We start from the raw sequence: 18,919 nt of genomic DNA, 5'->3' as shown, positions 1-18,919 counted from the left end.
ATCAATCCTGGAGATCTCTGGCTTTTCGTCTTTTGCTAAAAAGGTCGCATTTTTGGGGGTTCTCACGCGAGTCAGTAGAAACGTCAGTATCTAGCCATGTAACAAACAATTGAATAAAAGCAAAATACATGTGGAGATCTCTTGAATAAAGGGTAATATTGAATAAATCCGAGAAATAATGATTGAAAGAAGCTTATTTCATGATTTTTTTGATGTATTCTAATTTTAAGCAAACTATAAGAGAATTAAATGAGATTGTTCTGCCATGTGGATGAACCAATATAAACCGGGAGAGCGAACGATTCAAAAGTCTGAGTGACATTCGTGCAATCACTCCATAATTAATGTATTGGCAACTAAAATTTAAATTAATTTTCAGCCACCTTGTAAGGAGTATACAGCTGTATATTTTGCTGAGGAACAATAACCATGTTTTGAACTAAACTTGGCAAACGAATTAACAAAGGAGAAAAGCTCGTGATTCATTTATACTTGGGGTTAATATTTCGGTTAATATTTCTATTTTTATTGTCAGTCTTATTGAAGGCATTGCGATTAAATTTGCTGCGGAACTTTAGAGATTTGAGACGAAACCTTGTAGTCCTTATTTACGTTATCTTTCTTCTCCATTTATATACAATGCACTGAGTTCTAATGAAAATTAAACTCTTTGAATTGACTTCCATAACTGAGTTCGACATTTGTAATAAAGTGTGGAAAAATAAATTACATTGTGTTCCCCAGGACGTCTTCATAAACGGGTTTTGACTGTACAAAAACTCTTAACAACGCCGCCAATTTAGGACTGCAGTTATAAAAAAACAAAAACTTGTAAACGTAAAATTTGTAGCCTAGAACGAGACGATAAACTTAGAATAAGACACTTTAAACACACTCCTTATATTGCGCCAAAAGTTATCATTTGGATCAATGCCATCTACTTTTACATAACTATATTCACGTTAAGATTTCAAATTTTCATTTTATGAACAGAAAACATAATTCAAGACTGAAGGAAAAACCTCTCTATATACATTCTAAGCGTTGAGACGTGTTCTCCAACGCAAGAGCGACGTTTTACAATATATTTTACGTTCTACTATTTATTTGTATCCCAATTCTATTTTCATTAACTGCAAATGTGTTAGCAAGATATTTTTCGCCTCTTTGAAACGTGTCATGTGTTTTCGAAATATAAATACAATCCAAATTTAAGCTGTTACTGAAATCAGCTTCACATATTTTCATTCAATCTAGTTTTCTTTACGCAACATTCTCCTAACCAACTGTATAACTTCGCTTCGAATATCCTTCATTCTCTACAAATAAAGAAGAGGATTAAGTGAAGAAGATAAAAATATAAGTACAGCTATCATGTTAAACGATAGCTTAATGAAGCCGTCATTTCTTAGGTGAAATACTAACAAGCCAAGATGAATAAGAAAGGGAAAGTATGATACATAGAAAATAATTGTAATACACAGAATTGAAAAGACGGACTTTTTGTATTCTTCCAAGTTAATGGCTGGTGTGGCAAAATTTAAGGATGATTCGTAGGAGTGAATTTGTTGCTGTTGACGACAAATAATACGGAAAACTTTAAAGTAAGCTGTTGAAGTGACAGTAAAACAAACCAGGAAAAGTGAAAAATTGGCAACATAGTTCTTATATGAAAAACTAAAACCGCTTGTAAGACGGTGCACAACTAAAGGGATAGGTACGAGCAACAGTACTGCCAGAATCACTCGAGTGCGATGCACATTCACCAAAGATTGCCGAGCCATGTGTGGCCATCTTTCTGTGGACATGACTGTCACTGGTAATATGCTAAGGTTACCAAAGTACTCAAAACAGAGAAAGCCAATTGCAAATGTCATCGAATAATCCTTGCTAGGTTCCAGCAAGGAGATTAATTCATTTGTAATATACAATGGCTGTGTTATTAGTCCAGTGCAAAAGTCAATGATGGCTAATCCAGCGAACAGAATATAAGAAGGTGTTCTGAAAGAAGGGTTCCGCCAAATTGCTGCCAAAACCAGACCATTCCCCATCACTGCCACCGGTGATAGGAGGGCGACGGCGACTATAACGGACATAAATACCGCGAACATAGCGGAGCTGAGTCCTCTTGTATCAACGTTAGTGCCAGACATGTTCAACGAAAACTTGCAGAGAAGATAGGTCGTGTTGCTTGACATGGCTACTTTGTTTTCGCCGATAAGGACTGTGCTTTGCTTTTTAAAATCGAGCAAGTTGAGGTTTCTGAAGGAAGCCCAGTGTTGGGAAAACGGTGTGTAAAATGTTGGAGGTGTACGATTCTAAACTTGTGTAGATACCAGTTTTCCCTTATCCTGATTTTCTCTCAGTAGAAACGCACCTTGCCGATTGAATATTTGTTCCAACTATGACTGAATTCACCCGTCAACCGTTTATTTAAAGCCCTGTTTATAACTAAGCAAGCCTCACGCATATTAGGTTCCCTAGTTTATAATGTCAAAGAATAAACAAATGATTGAAGTATGGCATCGAGCAACTAGACTGACAAAGCTGAGAAATTTATAAATAACTTTAAGATAAAAACGCGTTGAAAAAACTAAAATTAAACATAATAAAACATTTTCTCCCACAAGGCTTATTCATGCTTTGAAAGCCTTGTATTACTACTTCATTAGGAATTCTGATACAATACGTACTTGAATTGATTAAGGAGATATACATCTTCCACTAGATGGAAAATTTCTTCAAAAGATGATTTGCACAACAAAGTCAGGTTGGTTTTAATTTAAAGTCCCGTCGATATTGAAGATCTTTGGCCCCTGTATTTTTCACAAACTTTCGGTTTTAAGGATTCCGTTATGAAGAGTAGCTACCCAGAAAGTCGTGTTTCGAAGGTTGGTGTTCTATTGTGTAGGGTGGTGTTCTACTCGCTTTTGATTCGTAACATTATTTCATGACAACTTGAGACAGCAATTCTTCGCAAAAAAAAAAAAAAAAATCAAAAGGGCTTCTCAATATTTACAGTTTCATTAAAAGAGCCTTCTTTATAATAAATTGATCGAGTCAAAGCTTTGGCAGGTCGTTTTCAAAAAGGAAATAATTAATGAAGGACATTACAATATATAAAAACTTCTCTTTCGTTATTTGGCAGTATGACATATATTTTATCAGTTCGCTTCAATGTGTACTCAAAAGGTATTTTCATTGCACATTTAGAATATCCATTGAAAATTCCGGTAGAACATCATTACTGCAAACGTAATATGACAATGTTTAGCTCATTTCTTCAAAAGATTTCCTGTTAATATAAAACCGTCACTGTCAAAATGGACAAGGGAGCCAATATAATTAAAGTTCGGGCAATTTCTTCACTGACATGTTGCAGTGTCACAAAGCCAATTTAAATGAGGAAAGCTAAGGTTTAAAGGACATGGAAAAAAGGCTTAGAAAAACGAAATCAGATACAAAATGCTAAAATGGAAAGGTAACTTTAACTCAAACATATAATACAGGAAATACAATTGAAAAAGGAATCTCTCAACAATAGGTTTGTTAGCTTGCGTTCTTTTTAATTTAGTTAAAGTTTTGCACCCACAGGCTCTGTAGTCACTCAAGATGACTGGGTTTGTTTAGGAATAAATGATTTAAATAAATGATTTCATTGAAAAGTCTCCTCCTTTCCCTTATTGTATTTTATTTCAATGAGGTGATCGTAAGTACACGTATGCCCGCTGTTCAGACTTTCATATGGTTTGAAATGGAAATATAAAGTAAAATTATGAATTACTTTAATCATACCCGCTTTGTTTCTTTTTTAACATTTTCTCCAACATATCCACATTGATTTTTCAATTTGTATTTATACGAACTAAGTCAGTTGTAATATTCATTTCCAGTGTCAAAACCTCATTACTTCATTGGATTATTAGAGATTAATCTTAACATTGCACCCCTGATGAAGGTCATTGGACAGAAGCAACCGAAAATTTGTTAAAGAAAAACAGATCGGATAGCAAAAAACCTTAACGAATTATTAGGGACCTACACTACGTGTACATTCATACAGTAGCGCTGTACTTGTAATGTACGTGTGTAATTTACCTAATAGATTTATTATTCATGCTTTCTTAGATTTCAAATGCTTCTCTAGGAAGAGTGTACTCATTTGTGATGTACAACTTTCAATATTAGATACATATTCAAGTAAAGGTTCTAGATGTCTTTGCTGAGTATTATTTTAAACAATTTTGAGGTTAGATTTGTTAGATTTGTTATTCATGCTTTCTCGCATTTTAAATGCTACTCTAGGAAATATGTACTCATTTGTGAATACGATTTTTAATATGAAATACATGTTCACATAAAGGATCTAGTTGTCTAAACGAAATATTATTTTAACTAATCTTGTAATTTCATTTCGAATATCATTCTCCACAAGTATAGAAATGGATTAAGCGAAGACGATAAAAATACAAACACTACAGATAAATCAAGTAATGACGCTGTCAGAGAATCGTATTCACTTCCCAATGTTAGGGAGAGCACAAAGATTATACCAATGGGGGTGTAGCTAACATAAAAAATCGCTAAGATATAGAGGACCGTGTGCACAGATTTTCTATACTTAGCAACGTTGATCGTTGGTTGAGCAGAGGGTCGAGATAAACAGTTGGGTTGAATCTACTGCTGATGACTTCCGATTATTCGGAAAACTTTGGCGTAAGCTGTTGAGGTAACAATAAGGCAAGCTAATAGGCATGACATGGAAGCGATGTCTATCCCGGGATTGTTATGGAGAATGGGCAGTACGCGACATACTGGAAACGGCAACATAATGAGATGAAGTAATGCCAATGTAGAGTAGACGCGAGGCACTATAAGCAGAGAACGTCGGGTCATATGCAGCCAACGTTCGATGGACATTAATGTAATGATGGAAGTGGTCATGGGAATAAAGTACGTTACAGACCCGCTGGCGATTGCTACTACTGTTGGGTTAACAAGCGAACGTGATAGGTTTATTAACTCCATCACAGCGTAAAATGGCTGAGATATGAGTCCTGTGCTGGTCAGTAAAAGCCAAGCCCGCGGGCAGAATGTAAGATGGTGTTCTGAGAGACGGATTCCTCCAAATTGCCGCCAAAACCAGAGCATTTCCGACCACTGCTACTGGCGATAAAATAGCGACAGCAATGGAAGCTGACCAAGTTATCATGATGTGAGAAGAAAAGCTGTGGTTCTTCTCGTCATTTTCGAAGTTGGATACATTAGAATAGCAGGCACAGGCCGTTGTGTTATTGCACATGGCTTTCTTACTCCTAGGGTAAAAGAAAGAGAGGCTGTGTCAAATTCACCTGGTGGAGGACTGCAGAGGCAGAACCTCAGGCTCTAAACTTTAACTTGGATCAAAGGACAGACAAGACTGAAGAAACTGGGTGATGCCCTATCTTCCTCTTTGCGAAAGGAGTGATGATGATGGCGAACTTTCTCCCATGATATGAATTTGGGTTAGTTTACCAGAAGAAAACTATCCCCAAACTTCTTGTCAACCGTTTTCAAACTAATAGTGGTATGTACCGCTCATAGGCAAGGTTTATATTGAATTTATCTTCTTTTCTGTGATTACATATTTGCCTATAAAAGGATGAAAACAATAACACTAAAATTAATTTTAAAAGCATCTGTCGTTGCAGCTCAGTATTTTGTTGAATTTCAATTCAATAAGGTTGAAATATGAACCTTGAATAATTGAACAATTAACTCTAGTCAGTAAACAAAGTAAGAATATAAAGGAAAATTTGTCATTTCTGTATGTAATTATAATCAAGACGATTGCGGAAAGAGAGATTGTAAATATCCATATGCCTGCTGTTCAAACTTTCATATAGTTTAAAATTGAAAGGTTATGTACTACTTTAATTATGCCAGAAAATAAAAAAAACTCGTTTCTCTTCATTTTTCTTCAACATATCCAAATTAAAGTTTTCAATTTGTACTTATACGAACCAAGTCAGTCGTAATATTCAGTTCCATTATCAAACACTAATTACTTCATTGGATTATTGGAAACGAACCTTAACATTGCAACTCTGATGAAGGTGGACAGAAGCAATCGAAAGTTCGGTATAGAAAAAACAGATCGGATAACAAAAAAACCTTAACGAATTATTAGGGACTTAACACTACATTCATACAGCAGCTTTGTACATGTAAATTAAGTGTGTAGTTTACCTGATAAATTTATTATACATGCTTTCTTACATTTTGAATGCTTCTCTACGAAATATATGTACTCATTTGTGACTTACGACTGTGAATATTAAATACATATTCACATAAAAGATCTAGTTGTCTTTGCAGAGTATTATTTTAACTAATCTTTTAATTTCATTTCGGATATCGTTCATTCTCCACAAGTAAAGAAATGGATTAAGTGAAGAAGACAAAAATACAAACATTAAAGATAGATCAAGTAATGACGACGTCAGAGCCTTGTACTCACTTCCCAAAGCTACCGACACCGCAAAGATTATACCAATGGGGAAATAACTAACATAAAAAATCGCTAAGATATATAGGACCGTGTGCACAGATTTTCTATACTTAGCAACGTTGATCGTTGGTTGAGCAGAGGGTCGAGATAAACAGTTGGGTTGAATCTGCTGCTGATGACTTCGGATCATTCGGAAAACCTTGGCGTAAGCTGTTGAGGTAACAATAAGGCAAGCTAATAAGCATGACATGGAAGCGATGTAAATTACGGAATTGTTATGGAGATTGGGCAGTACGCGACATATTGGAAACGGCAACATAATGAGATGAAGTAATGCCAATGTAGAGCAGACGCGAGGCACTGTAAGCAGAGAACGTCGGGTCATATGCAGCCACCGTTCGATGGATATTAGTGTGATGATAGAAGTCGTCATGGGAATAAAGTACGTTGCAGACCCATTGGCGATTGCTACTACTGTTGGGTTAACAAGCGAACGTGATAGGTTCATTAACTCCATTGCAGCATAAAATGGCTGAGATATGAGTCCTGTGCTGAAGTCAGTAAAAGCCAAGCCTGCGAGTAGAATGTAAGATGGTGTTCTGAGAGACGGATTCCTCCAAATTGCCGCCAAAACCAGAGCATTTCCGACCACTGCTACTGGTGATAAAATAGCCACAGCAATGGAAGCTAACCAATGCACCACGATGGAAGAAGAAAAACTGTGGATTTTCTCGTCATTTTCGAAGCTGGATCTGTTAGAGTAGCAGACACAGGCCGTTGTGTTATTGCACATGGCTGCCTTTTTGCTAGGATAAAAGGAGGAGAGGTCGTCCCAAATCCACCTGGAGGAGGACTGCAGAGGCTTAACCTCAGGTTCTAAACCTTAACTGGGAGCAAGCTGCAGGGCTTGTAAAGGACTGACAGGAATGGAGAAAGTTTGATAATGCCCTATGCGCTACTTGGCGTTTTTAAGAACTGATGATGATAACGATGATCCTGAATTCTCTCCTATGATACGACTTTCGGCTGCCTTACCAGAGGAAAACTATCTCAGACTTCTTGTTAAACGTTTGCAAACATATAGTTGAATGTACCGTTCATGGGCAAGGTTTATATTACATTTCTCTTTCTTTTGTGATTGCATATTTGCCTATAAAAGGATGAAAACAATAACCCGGAAATTAATTTCTACGAATGCATTTTGAAAGCTTGATTAACATCGGTCAGTAAACAACGCAAAAATAGAAATGAAAATTTGTCATTTGTGCATGTACTTAATATATATATTTTACCAAGCCTAAAAGCGGAGCTCCTGGGCCGGGTTGTTCAAAGCCCGATCAAGCTAACCCAGGATAAGCGAGAATTTTGGTTTTTAGTTTTGTAACTTTGCGTTAAGATTTTCTGTATATTGTTTAGCTCTCTATTTTGAGTTTAAATAATCTCAAACTACACAAAACAAAAACAGTGAAAAACATTTTTATACGACAAGTTCACCTGACATAAGCTGCTATCCAACCGAAAACTAGCACTTGGTCAGCGGTCAACTTTAAAAAAGCACGAGGCCTCGATGAGTTATAAACTCGAGCCTGCGATATGGTCACCTGAAACTGGTTAGCGGTAGCTTCTTTTGACAGGTGTAAATTGACCATAACAGGGATGTCCGATGTCAAAAGTGGACGCTATAAACCAAGGCTGCATGTCTCTGTCAAGCTATTAGATGGAGTATGGCCGTCATCTTGAGCAACTCCGCCGCCGCCGCCATCGTCGTCATCGTTGTGCGTACACTCCCACGAGCAGTACCGCTAGCCATGATAACCATGCATGAAAAAATCAATTCATGGGTTTCCTTTTTTTCCTATATGAGTATGGTGCTTCCCTTGGCGGTACGGGGCGCCCGAGCTCCGCTATAATCAAGTTTAGATACTGAAGTTAACTGAATTGTTTTTTAAAGGCCTCAGGTAATCCTTTAGTGAATGTTGTTTTATCTGCATTACAGTTCTGTTTGGTTTGATTATTTAATTTTATCCACCTTCTAGCCCGAAATAATTTCGTTACAGTAAATTGAATTTTTAAGGACATTGATGGTAAAATATGGCTTTGAATACAAACTGCAATTTGCTATAATCAACAACAACGGGTTTCCGTTTGTTAAGTTACAACATTATTCTTTTGGAGTTCACTTTATCTTCCAATCTTAAAACTAAGTGGGCTAATTAGATTGTGTTTAAACCTCGATAGGTTTAATACATAACATATGCGAACTAGTAGTAGACAAGAAGTAACTTTGAGATAAAAACACACAATTTTAAATTTGCATAACATGTTTCGGATGACCAACAGCCGTCTTCAGTGCAATCCCGTGTAATTTTTTTTTTTTTTTTAAAAACAGGCATTATTTTTTCCTCTACTCAGTAAATAAGGTGTTAGCCGAACTTCAACAATTCTTGCTGGATTTTTAGGGCCTGATGTCATCATATCCCGGATAGAACCGAACCATAACTTACTTAGTAAGTAGTATTGGCCGATAAAATAAAATATGTTGCTTATGTGATACTAAGAGATCTCTCAGTGGATCCAAAAGGAGTGGGAATTAAATGATTTGCTAAGGGAAAAGAATTTAGAAGACTTGAAATCAGATTTTTTTTTATAACAATCATTTGTCCCAACACAGTGACGTTGAGCTAAGTCATGGCATTTGAGTTATTTTGGCCATGTACATAATTACCTTTAAACCAAAGGAAACCTGCAAATAGGAGATAACTAAGATAGAAAAACACAGGAGAGATAATAATAAACGATATAGGAACAAGGATAGTTGAAGATGGAGACGATAAGTAGACAACAGGGATTACAAACGAGGAACTTGTAAAATTTAGGCTAAACTTTTCAAGACGTGAAGCCATGACGTAGCTCCTTTAACACTTAATCGTGCGTCACATTTCATTCCGTCATGAAGACATTGCTTACAAATCTGATTTTCGATGATCAGAATTAAAGTTGCGCAACAAGGCTTCATTGTGAGTTGAAAAACGTTGTTATGAATATTGCCACCCATGTTACAGTCTGTGACGACATGTTGCGCGAAATGGACGTGAGTTCCGAACCTCGTGCAACATTTTGGTAACATGAGTGGTAATGCACCCGCAGTGACGCTTTCAAGTAATATATCAAACACGAGAGACAGTGTTTCATCGGGATATCCAAACACCGAGAAGACAGTTGAAAATGCGACGCGCAGCGGAGTATTTGTGACGAATTTCGAGGTGTTTAGCCAATGAAACACTGTCTCGAGTGTTTGATATGTCTTCTAAATCGAAACAAATACCAAGGAGTAAACGAACGAGTAAAATTGTCAAAATCTATGCTAATTAAAAACGGGTATCCAATCTCCTTCACGACTGCAATTTTCTTTGTTTCAACTTGACGCATTTATGAGTTTGAGAACTTGCAATGCAACATTGTTGCGCAACTATTTGCAAAAAAAAGTTCTTATATCTACCCTGCCTTAAATTTGCAAGATTTTTTTCCTTGTAAAACTCAGTGTGTAATTTTCGCATGGAGCCTGATGTTTCATTTTTTTTTAGGCCATGTGGGGGCTGAAACGTTCTTAAGATATTCTTAGTCATCATTTCTGGCATTTCACTACATGAGTCAATGGCTACGTGACCAGCGCATACAACTTAATAAGATGTCCTACTATGATCCATGCAATAAGACGAGCTCGCTGTCTATGGTCATTTATCATTCATCATTCATCATTTATCATCGAGTACAACGCTAAAAGCATTTCGATATTAGACTTTATAGACTTAAGTCTTATATTTCTCCAGAACTCATACAGCTGTCTTTTTTTCTTCAAAAGTTGTCAAAACATTTTCTTTAGTAATTCTCGGCACGATGTGTGTTTTTCATTTGACGTTAAAACTTGGGTTGATCCCACCTTAACGTTCCAAGCTCTTTCAAGAAAGGGTGTGTTCTAAGTGCAGTAAAACTGATCCAGGACATTAGCTGCATAGGACGTTTTAATCATATTAAAAGTCATCATTGCATCTAAAACACATGCAAGCATTCCCGCAGGTTGCGAGGAGACGTTTCTGGGCAAGACAGAAATGCGATCTGGGGACACAGAAAGATCTAAGTGGGCAACAAGAGAAAGAAAGGTAGACAGGTGGGATATATATTACAAAGAGACCTGCAAAGACACAAATCGGTAAATTAAAAGGCGACAGGTTCCATTTAACCTAAATGTTTATTACTTTAAACAGCTAAGTACGATCCATTTTCAGTGGAGTCCTTAGTTACCAAGTAAACAAACGGAAGTTTACAGTGTTACCTCATTGTCTATTAGACAGACTTGGTATGGGTATTGGTATAACAATGGCAAGCGTAGTTTATTATTTGCACTACGAGCGATATTTGAAAATTCTCTCAAAATTGCGTAAGCCTTATTTAAGGACAGTGAAATTTGAAAAATTTTAATAATTACGAGTAATGCAACTATGACTCGTATACGATTACTTATTTATTATGACTGGGAAAATTATGAACACACGCACGTTAATTTGCATCGCAGTCAGGTCTTTTCGCAAATATCACGTAAGCTCGCCTAAATATCTTTCTGGGAATTCTAAAACAATCTTCTAAATATCACTAAACAAGTTTCTAAATATCTCGAAAAACCCTCTAAATATGTATTATTTTTTTCATAAAAAGCACCGATTTCGAATCGCTTTGGCCAAAATTTGCAGAATTTTCTTGCACTGGTAGGACTTGGGGAAGAAGATTCATGCACTCAGACGTTTCCAGCGTCCCCCATTTGGGAAAATTGCCACCTTAGCACTTTCAATGATATGAATTACATTTTTCGAGTTGGAAATCGCTGAGCTGAATTGTTTCTGGCATATAGCTGAGTATTGTTTCAAGAATACAGCGAGGAAAATAGAACGCAACTCCTTATATTTTCCGAGGAAAGGTAGATAAAAATTCTAAAGGTGCAATGATTGTCGTCGTTCGGTCATACTGAAAAGATTGCACTAGTCCAAAAAATTAATGGGTGGCTTTTTCATTATAAATATTGAAATGAGAAAATCTTGCCAAATCTAATGATCGGCGCGCGCGGGGTAGGGGTTTGCCCTCGGCCCCTGGTAATTGGCCCAGAGGGGTACTTCCAGAAAAGTTGAGTGGGGTTGTGCGGCCCACTTCCCGAAACCCTTACCCTCTTTATGACCAATATCTGCGTTTTTTGCTACCCTATTTATGACCTGACTAAAAATTCGATAGCCTATTCATGACCGTTGCGGCTGACACAGTTGAATTGCCCTGAACATACGTTATGCAGGGCTTTTGCTGAAGGTCTTATTGATGATGATGAAATAGTAGCTTCTGCTAAGAAACATACCCAATTCAAGACTAGAGTGCTAAAACCATACCCAATTTATAACCAAAATGGCCAAAATCGATACCCTATTTATGACCCAAACGGCTGAAAAACCCTACTCTTTGGGGCCTCATATACAGATACCTATATAACGCATATAAGGAAGTACCCCCCTCCCGGGTACTTCCTTTCACGTTACAACTTGTGTGACATTTTGACGAAGCTGGTGCAGCTTTCGTTGTATAAACGGTCCGATAAACGAATCCCGAAGTTTATTTTATGCGCTGTGCAAGATACTAAAAGACAAGCATCAAGCATAAAACAGAAGTAAAGCCCATCATTCATCGCAAAACTTAGTTCCATTCACGCGTGTCGTGTTCATTCAGGTTCATTTCCCAGCGAGGCAACCGGCAAGTGTTCGTTAATGTTGTTTTTCAAATTCGGGCATATAGCCCTCAAGCTCACAGTAGTCTTGGCAGTAGCACAGGATTCAGTTGCCATTAAACGGTAAATGAAAACTTACGATTTTCTTCTTCTCGTAGTGCTACCTCTGCGGCAGAATTTATTGAAGGGTCAGGGCGACGGCTTCGGTTAATTTCTGCAGACCGGCCGCGCCATTATTTACTTTTGGAGTCTTGCAATTCTTGAGAATTGATCAACTTTAACGCAACCTTCACCTCAAAACTGGATCTAGAGTGTACAAAAGTATTAAAGGAAGCTATTTGCCACTACTCAGAAGGTCAACAAACGAACCTGAACGGAAGAAGACGTATTTTCACCTAGTGCTAGGGTTATGCAAATGAGCTTTGACACGAGCGATAGCTATGTAAACACACTGACTGTGGCAGATTTTAATCTGTTCTCGCGTGCAATCCAAGGAGATACCCACCGGTTTGAACTTATAGAACGGTTTATTAAGGTATGAAATTTACTGTGATGCGCTTTTTAGGCTTCATTTAGACCCAACTTTTGAGATTTTCCCCGTCAAATTTGGCTAAATTTTAGTAGGTGATAAAAGGTCTCGGAGTAGGGTGTCTTCCATCCTCGCTGGTAAGCTTAGAATTTTTCGAAAAGTTTCCATATTTCGTCAGTCAAAGTAATGAATGTACCTTAAAATTCGTATGAAAACGAAGTTCCTTGAGCTACATTTTAGGCGACGTAGCACGCTTCACAAAATCGGCGAATTTTACCTTTCTGATCAGGGTCGGCAACCTCAGTTCGGTCAAAATTTAATTTTGGCTCGTAGCAAAGCAAAAATAAGGAATTGGAAAATAATAAATTGCTTTTTATATATATGTCTGGATTTATGAAAACCGTGCTAATTTCAACACAAACACCCTGACACTTTTCCAAGAAAATACACAGGCTTTTTCACTCGATCAACCACAGGCACTCTGTCAACACACAGCCTACTCACCCACCTTGCTTGTGTCTGGCTGGCTGGCTGCCAGCCCCTAAGACTGCAGGGCATCACTGGCCAATGCTGTCCAATGCTGAGCAGTTTTAACTGAGGAATGTGCCTCTCTCTGTGACCCACCCCACCCCCCTGGGGTTAGCTCCTGGCAGCCCCGCTTGGTATCAGCGGGTAGCCAGGTCCCAGGGCTATCTTTCCCCACCCTCCTTGACGGAAGCCCCCCTGGCTTTTCAAGCACCGCAAAGGCCTCCCTGCCGGCTATCGCCGGCAGGCAGGCGCGAAAGTTTTGCCCCAAATTTGACACGGTTTCCATAAATTCAGACATATATTGGCGGGGAATGCCCGGGAAATGCCCCCAGCATGCACCTGCCGGCTGGAAGTGATTCCCATGACTGGTTTGGGGCCACAGCAGCTAAACTGGAGCCCCCCCTAAATCATTCTGCCCCAATAATTATATGTGTCAAACCCTTTTCACTGACAAAAAATTAAGGAAAATTATTTATGGTCCCGAAGTCGAGTGGACCGCTTTTAGCGGGACTTACACTTAAATGACTTAACAGTGATGCCATCCCATGTCATCCCTTCTCAGAATTCGTCTGCCATCTTCAACGATTGCAGACTCCCATCAGACTCCCACAGCCGTGCTAACGCCTGGAGGAGTGAGTGATGCATTTGCATATACACACACTCCTAGATGCGTCGCATCCACGGGTAAAAAAGTAACTTATATACTAATCTGCAGAAAAGTAAGCCATGAATAACACTCATTTCTTGCAAAAAGTAAGTAAATCTTTACTTAGATTTCTACTTGTAAGTTGAGTCTTATCCATCTATTTATCTTTACAGAACATCCATTTAACCAACTTTCTTACCTCTTGTCGAATATCTGTCATTCTCCACAAATAAAGAAGAGGATTAAGGGAAGAAGATAAAAATACAAGCAAAGTTGACACGTAAAAAGACAATAGCACCACGCTACAATTTGTATGAAAAACCAACCCTAACCCTTGAGTGATAGCCATCGGCAAGTATCCTGTATAAAATATAACTACAATATAAAGGATCGAGAACACGGATTTCTTATATTTCGCTAAGTTAATCGCTGGTTGGGCGAAGTTTGGAGACGATCCGTTGGCGCAAATTTGCTGCTGATGGCGACGAATTATATGGAAAACCTTAAAGTACGCTACTGTAGTGACAAAAAGGCAAAGAAGGACAAATGAAATATTAGTAAATAGATAAGCAAAGTCACAGATCTCTTGAAGGCGGTAAACAACAAACGGGATTGGACTAAAAAATAATACTACGATAATTCGATGGAGGCGACGCACTGTTAGCAATGATCGCTGACTCATATGCAGCCATCGTTCAATGGACATAAGCGTCATAATCACCAGTGTTAGGTTAAAAAAGTATTCGAAACAACTGCCGGCGATAATTCTCATTGTAAAGTAAACCGATGGCCTCATGTTTCTACCAGATAGCTTGATAAGGGAGTGTACCAATTCATTTGCAACTAGAAACGGCTCGGAAATGGTCCCAGTGCAAAAGTCAGTCAACGCCAAGCCAGCGAGCAGAATGTAAGACGGTGTTCTGAGTGACGGGTTCTTCCAAATTGCCGCCAAAACCAGACTATTCCCAACTACTGCCACTGGTGATAAAATGGCCATTGCCACCAAAATTGGAAGGGCCACTTTATAGAAATCAAAGCTGTGTGTATCACAGTTAAGTGTAGATGTGTTTAAGGCAGGCTGGCGAAGAAAAAAAGTTGTGTTGTTGTTCGACATGAGCACTCTTTTCAGTGATGCGAATGGAGTTTATACTAGTTTCTTCTTATCAACGAGGTTAATATTGTGAAAGAATACTCCTCTAAACCTTTACCCATTTGTGGCGTAAGTGAGGCGATAGCAAGGATTTATTTCCTGACCTTACTGTCAAACAGTTCTAAATAAAGTCTACATCTCTCTTGTGGAGATTAAATGGCTGTTCTTAGAGGGGCGAAAATCAATTTTATAGAAATTACCATTCAATCGAAAATCAATCAATCAATCAATCAATCAATCAATCAATCAATCAATCAATCAATCTATCAATCAATCAAACAAGCAAAAAGTACTATTTATTCACTGGCAACGTACCTCACCTGGCAACCTCGTGTGAGATTAGACAACATATGGTCTTTCTTATTTTTATCAAGTAAACATGATCAGATATAACTGTAAATATTGCGCGGGCCGGAGTGCAATAAAGTTCGTATATGCTTCACTCATATTTTGAAACAATGTTTATTACATTTTAAAAATGCTTCCGGAAATTGTGTGAATGAAAAGCTGACAACATTCTGTATAATAGAAAGTCTATCATTCATTTTTTAGTGATCTGTTCACTTATCGGTGGGTTCAAAGTTAATTTCGTTTTCTACTAATTAGAACTACCTCCAGCAAAGCTCAGTCCTGGAGATGTCTGGCTTTCCGTCTTTTGCTAAAAAGGTCGCATTTTTGGGGGTTCTCACGCGAGTCAGTAGAAACGTCAATATCTAGCCAGATAACAAACAATTGAATAAAAGCAAAATACATGTGGATATCTCTTGAATAAAGGGTAATATTGAATAAATCCGAGAAATAATGATTGAAAAGAGCTTATTTCATGATTTTTTTGATGTATTCTAATTTTAAGCAAACTATAAGAGAATTAAATAAGATTGTTCTGCCATGTGGATAAACTAATATAAACCGGGAGAGCGAACGATTCAAAAGTCTGAGTGACATTCGTGCAATCACTCCATAATTAATGTATTGGCAACAAAATCTTTAATTAATTGTCATCCACCTTGCAGGGAGTATACAGCTGTACATTTTGCTGAGGAATAATAACCATGTTTTGAACTAATCTTGACAAACGAATTAACAAAGGAGAAAAGCTCGTGATTCATTTATACTTGGGGTTAATATTTTGGTTAGTATTTCTATTTTTATTGTCAGTCGTATTGAAGGCACTGCGATTAAATTTGCTGCGGAACTTTAGAGATTTAAGACGAAACCTTGTAGTCCTTATTTACGTTATCTTTCTTTTCTATTTATATACAATGCACTGAGTTTTAAGGAAAATACTTTAATTAAATTCTTTGAATTGACTTCCATACCTAAGTTCGACATTTTTAATAAAGTGTGGAAAAATAAATCACATTGTGTTCCCCAGAACGTCTTCATAAACGGGTTGTGACTGTACAAAAACTCTTAACAACGCCGCCAAGTTAGGACTGCAGTTATAAAAAACAAAAACTTGTAAACGTAAAATTTACAGCCTAGAACGAGACGATAAACTTAGAATAAAACACTTTAAACACACTGCCACTTTAAACATATCAATGCCATCTACTTTTACATTACTATATCCACGTTAAGATTTCAAATTTTCATTTTATGAACAGAAAACATAATTCAAGACTGAAGGAAAAACCTCTTTAATATATTCTAAGCGTTGAGACGTGCTCTCCAACGCAAGACCGACGTTTTACAATTTATTTTACGTTCTACTATTTATTTGTACCCCAATTCTATTTTCAATAACTGCAAATGTTTTAGCAAGATATTTTTCGCCCCTTTGAAACGTGTCATGTGTTTTCGAAATATAAATACAATCCAAATTTAAGCTGTTACTGGAAATCAGCTTCACATATTTTCATTCAATCTAGTTTTCTTTACGCAACATTCTCCTAACCACCTGTACAACTTCGCTTCGAATATCCTTAATTTTTCATTCTCCACAAATAAAGAAGAGGATTAAATGAAGATGATGAAAATATAAGTAAAGCTATCATGTAAACGATAGCTTAATGAAGCCGTCATTTCTTAGGTGAAATACTAACAAGCCAAGATGAATAAGAAAGGGAAAGTATGATACATAGAAAATAATTATAATATACAGAATTGAAAAGACCGACTTTTTGTATTTTTCTAAGTTAATAGCTGGTGTGGCAAAATTTAAGGATGATTCGTAGGAGTGAATTTGTTGCTGATGACGACGAATAATACGGAAAACAACCAGAAGAAGCAACCGAAAATTCGGTATAGAAAGACAGATCGGATAACAAAAAACCTTAACGAATTATCAGGGACTTATACTACATTCAAACAGTATCTTTTTACATGTAAATTAAGTGTGTAGTTTACCTGATAAATTTAATATTCATGCTTTCCTACATTTTGAATGCTTCTCTACGAAATATATGTACTCATTTGTGACTTACGACTGTGAATATTAAATACATATTCGCATAAAAGATTTAGTTGTCTTTGCAGAGTATTATTTTAACTAATCTTTTAATTTCATTTCGGATATCGTTCATTCTCCACAAGTAAAGAAATGGATTAAGTGAAGAAGACAAAAATACAACCATTAAAGATAGATCAAGTAATGACGACGTCAGAGACTTGTACTCACTTCCCAAAGCTACCGACACCGCAAAGATTATACCAATGGGGAAGTAACTAACATAAAAAATCGCTAAGATATATAGGACCGTGTGCACAGATTTTCTATACTTAGCAACGTTGATCGTTGGTTGAGCAGAGGATCGAGATAAAGAGTTGGGTTGAATCTGCTGCTGATGACTTCGGATTATTCGGAAAACTTTGGCGTAAGCTGTTGAGGTAGCAATAAGGCAAGCTAATAGGCATGACATGGAAGCGATCTCTGTTCCAGGTTCGTTATTGAAAACGGACAGTACGCGACATATTGGAGACGGTAGTATGATGAGATAAAGTACTGCCAGTGTAGAATAGACGCGAGGCACTGTAAGCAGAGAACGTCGGGTCATATGCAGCCAACGTTCGATGGACATTAATGTAATGATGGAAGTCGTCATGGGAATAAAGTACGTTGCAGACCCGCTGGCGATTGCTACTACTGTTGGGTTAACAAGCGAATCTGATAGGTTTATTAACTCCATCGCAGGTAAAATGGCTGAGATATGAGTCCTGTGCTGAAGTCAGTAAAAGCCAAGCCTGCGAGTAGAATATAAGATGGTGTTCTGAGAGACGGATTCCTCCAAATTGCCACCAAAACCAGAGCATTTCCGACCACTACTACTGGTGAGAAAATAGCGACAGCAATGGAAGCTGACCAACTTATCATGATGTACGAAGAAAAGCTGTGGTTCTTCTCGTCATTTTCGAAGCTGGATACATTAGAATAGCAGACACAGGCCGTTGAGTTATTGCACATGGTTTCCTTACTTCTACGGTAAAAGGAAGAGAGGCTGTGCCAAATTCACCCGGAGGAGGACCGCAGAGGCTTAACCTCAGGGTCTAAACCTTAACTGGGAGCAAAGGACAGACAAGACTGAAGAAACTTGGTGATACCCTATCTTCCTCTTTGCGAAAGGAGTGATGATGATGGCGAACTCTCTCCTATGATATGAATTTGAGTTAGTTTACCAGAAGAAAACTATCCCCAAACTTCTTGTTAAACGTTTTTCAAACTAATAGCGGCATGTACCGCTCATAGGCAAGGTTTACATTGAATTTATCTTCTTATCTGTGATTACATATTTGTCTATAAAAGGATGAAAACAATATAACCAAAATTAATTTTAAAAGCATCTGTCATTGTAGCCCAGTATTGTGTTGAATTTCAA

At 37.6% G+C, this 18,919-nt stretch overlaps 2 protein-coding genes and 1 pseudogene across 2 annotated transcripts; all 3 read right to left on the bottom strand.

Annotated features, from left to right (window-relative positions):
* Positions 1 to 5,865: 5,865 nt before the first annotated feature.
* LOC149107398 (adenosine receptor A2b-like) lies at positions 5,866 to 7,283 on the bottom strand. Its single transcript, XM_089297135.1, has one exon. The coding sequence runs from the start codon at positions 7,281 to 7,283 to the stop codon at positions 6,342 to 6,344; it is 942 nt and encodes a 313-aa protein (XP_089153261.1). The 3' UTR covers positions 5,866 to 6,341.
* Positions 7,284 to 13,993: 6,710 nt separating this feature from the next.
* LOC149107397 (adenosine receptor A3-like) lies at positions 13,994 to 15,068 on the bottom strand. The gene has a single exon (XM_089297214.1). The coding sequence runs from the start codon at positions 15,066 to 15,068 to the stop codon at positions 14,112 to 14,114; it is 957 nt and encodes a 318-aa protein (XP_089153340.1). The 3' UTR covers positions 13,994 to 14,111.
* A 2,455-nt stretch (positions 15,069 to 17,523) lies between these two features.
* LOC149107396 (adenosine receptor A2b-like) lies at positions 17,524 to 18,507 on the bottom strand (annotated as a pseudogene).
* Positions 18,508 to 18,919: the final 412 nt, after the last annotated feature.

This window comes from Orbicella faveolata, unplaced genomic scaffold (assembly GCF_042242905.1).
Source record: "Orbicella faveolata isolate gen_17 unplaced genomic scaffold, um_ofav_v1 contig_27, whole genome shotgun sequence".
NCBI lineage: Eukaryota > Metazoa > Cnidaria > Anthozoa > Scleractinia > Merulinidae > Orbicella > Orbicella faveolata.
This window is presented reverse-complemented; position numbering and strand designations above follow the sequence as displayed.

What these genes read in the sequence shown, in the direction of transcription:
- LOC149107398 (XM_089297135.1), bottom strand. Translation starts at nt 7,283, where the DNA reads ATGTGCAATAACACAACGGCCTGTGTCTGCTACTCTAACAGATCCAGC.
- LOC149107397 (XM_089297214.1), bottom strand. Translation starts at nt 15,068, where the DNA reads ATGTCGAACAACAACACAACTTTTTTTCTTCGCCAGCCTGCCTTAAAC.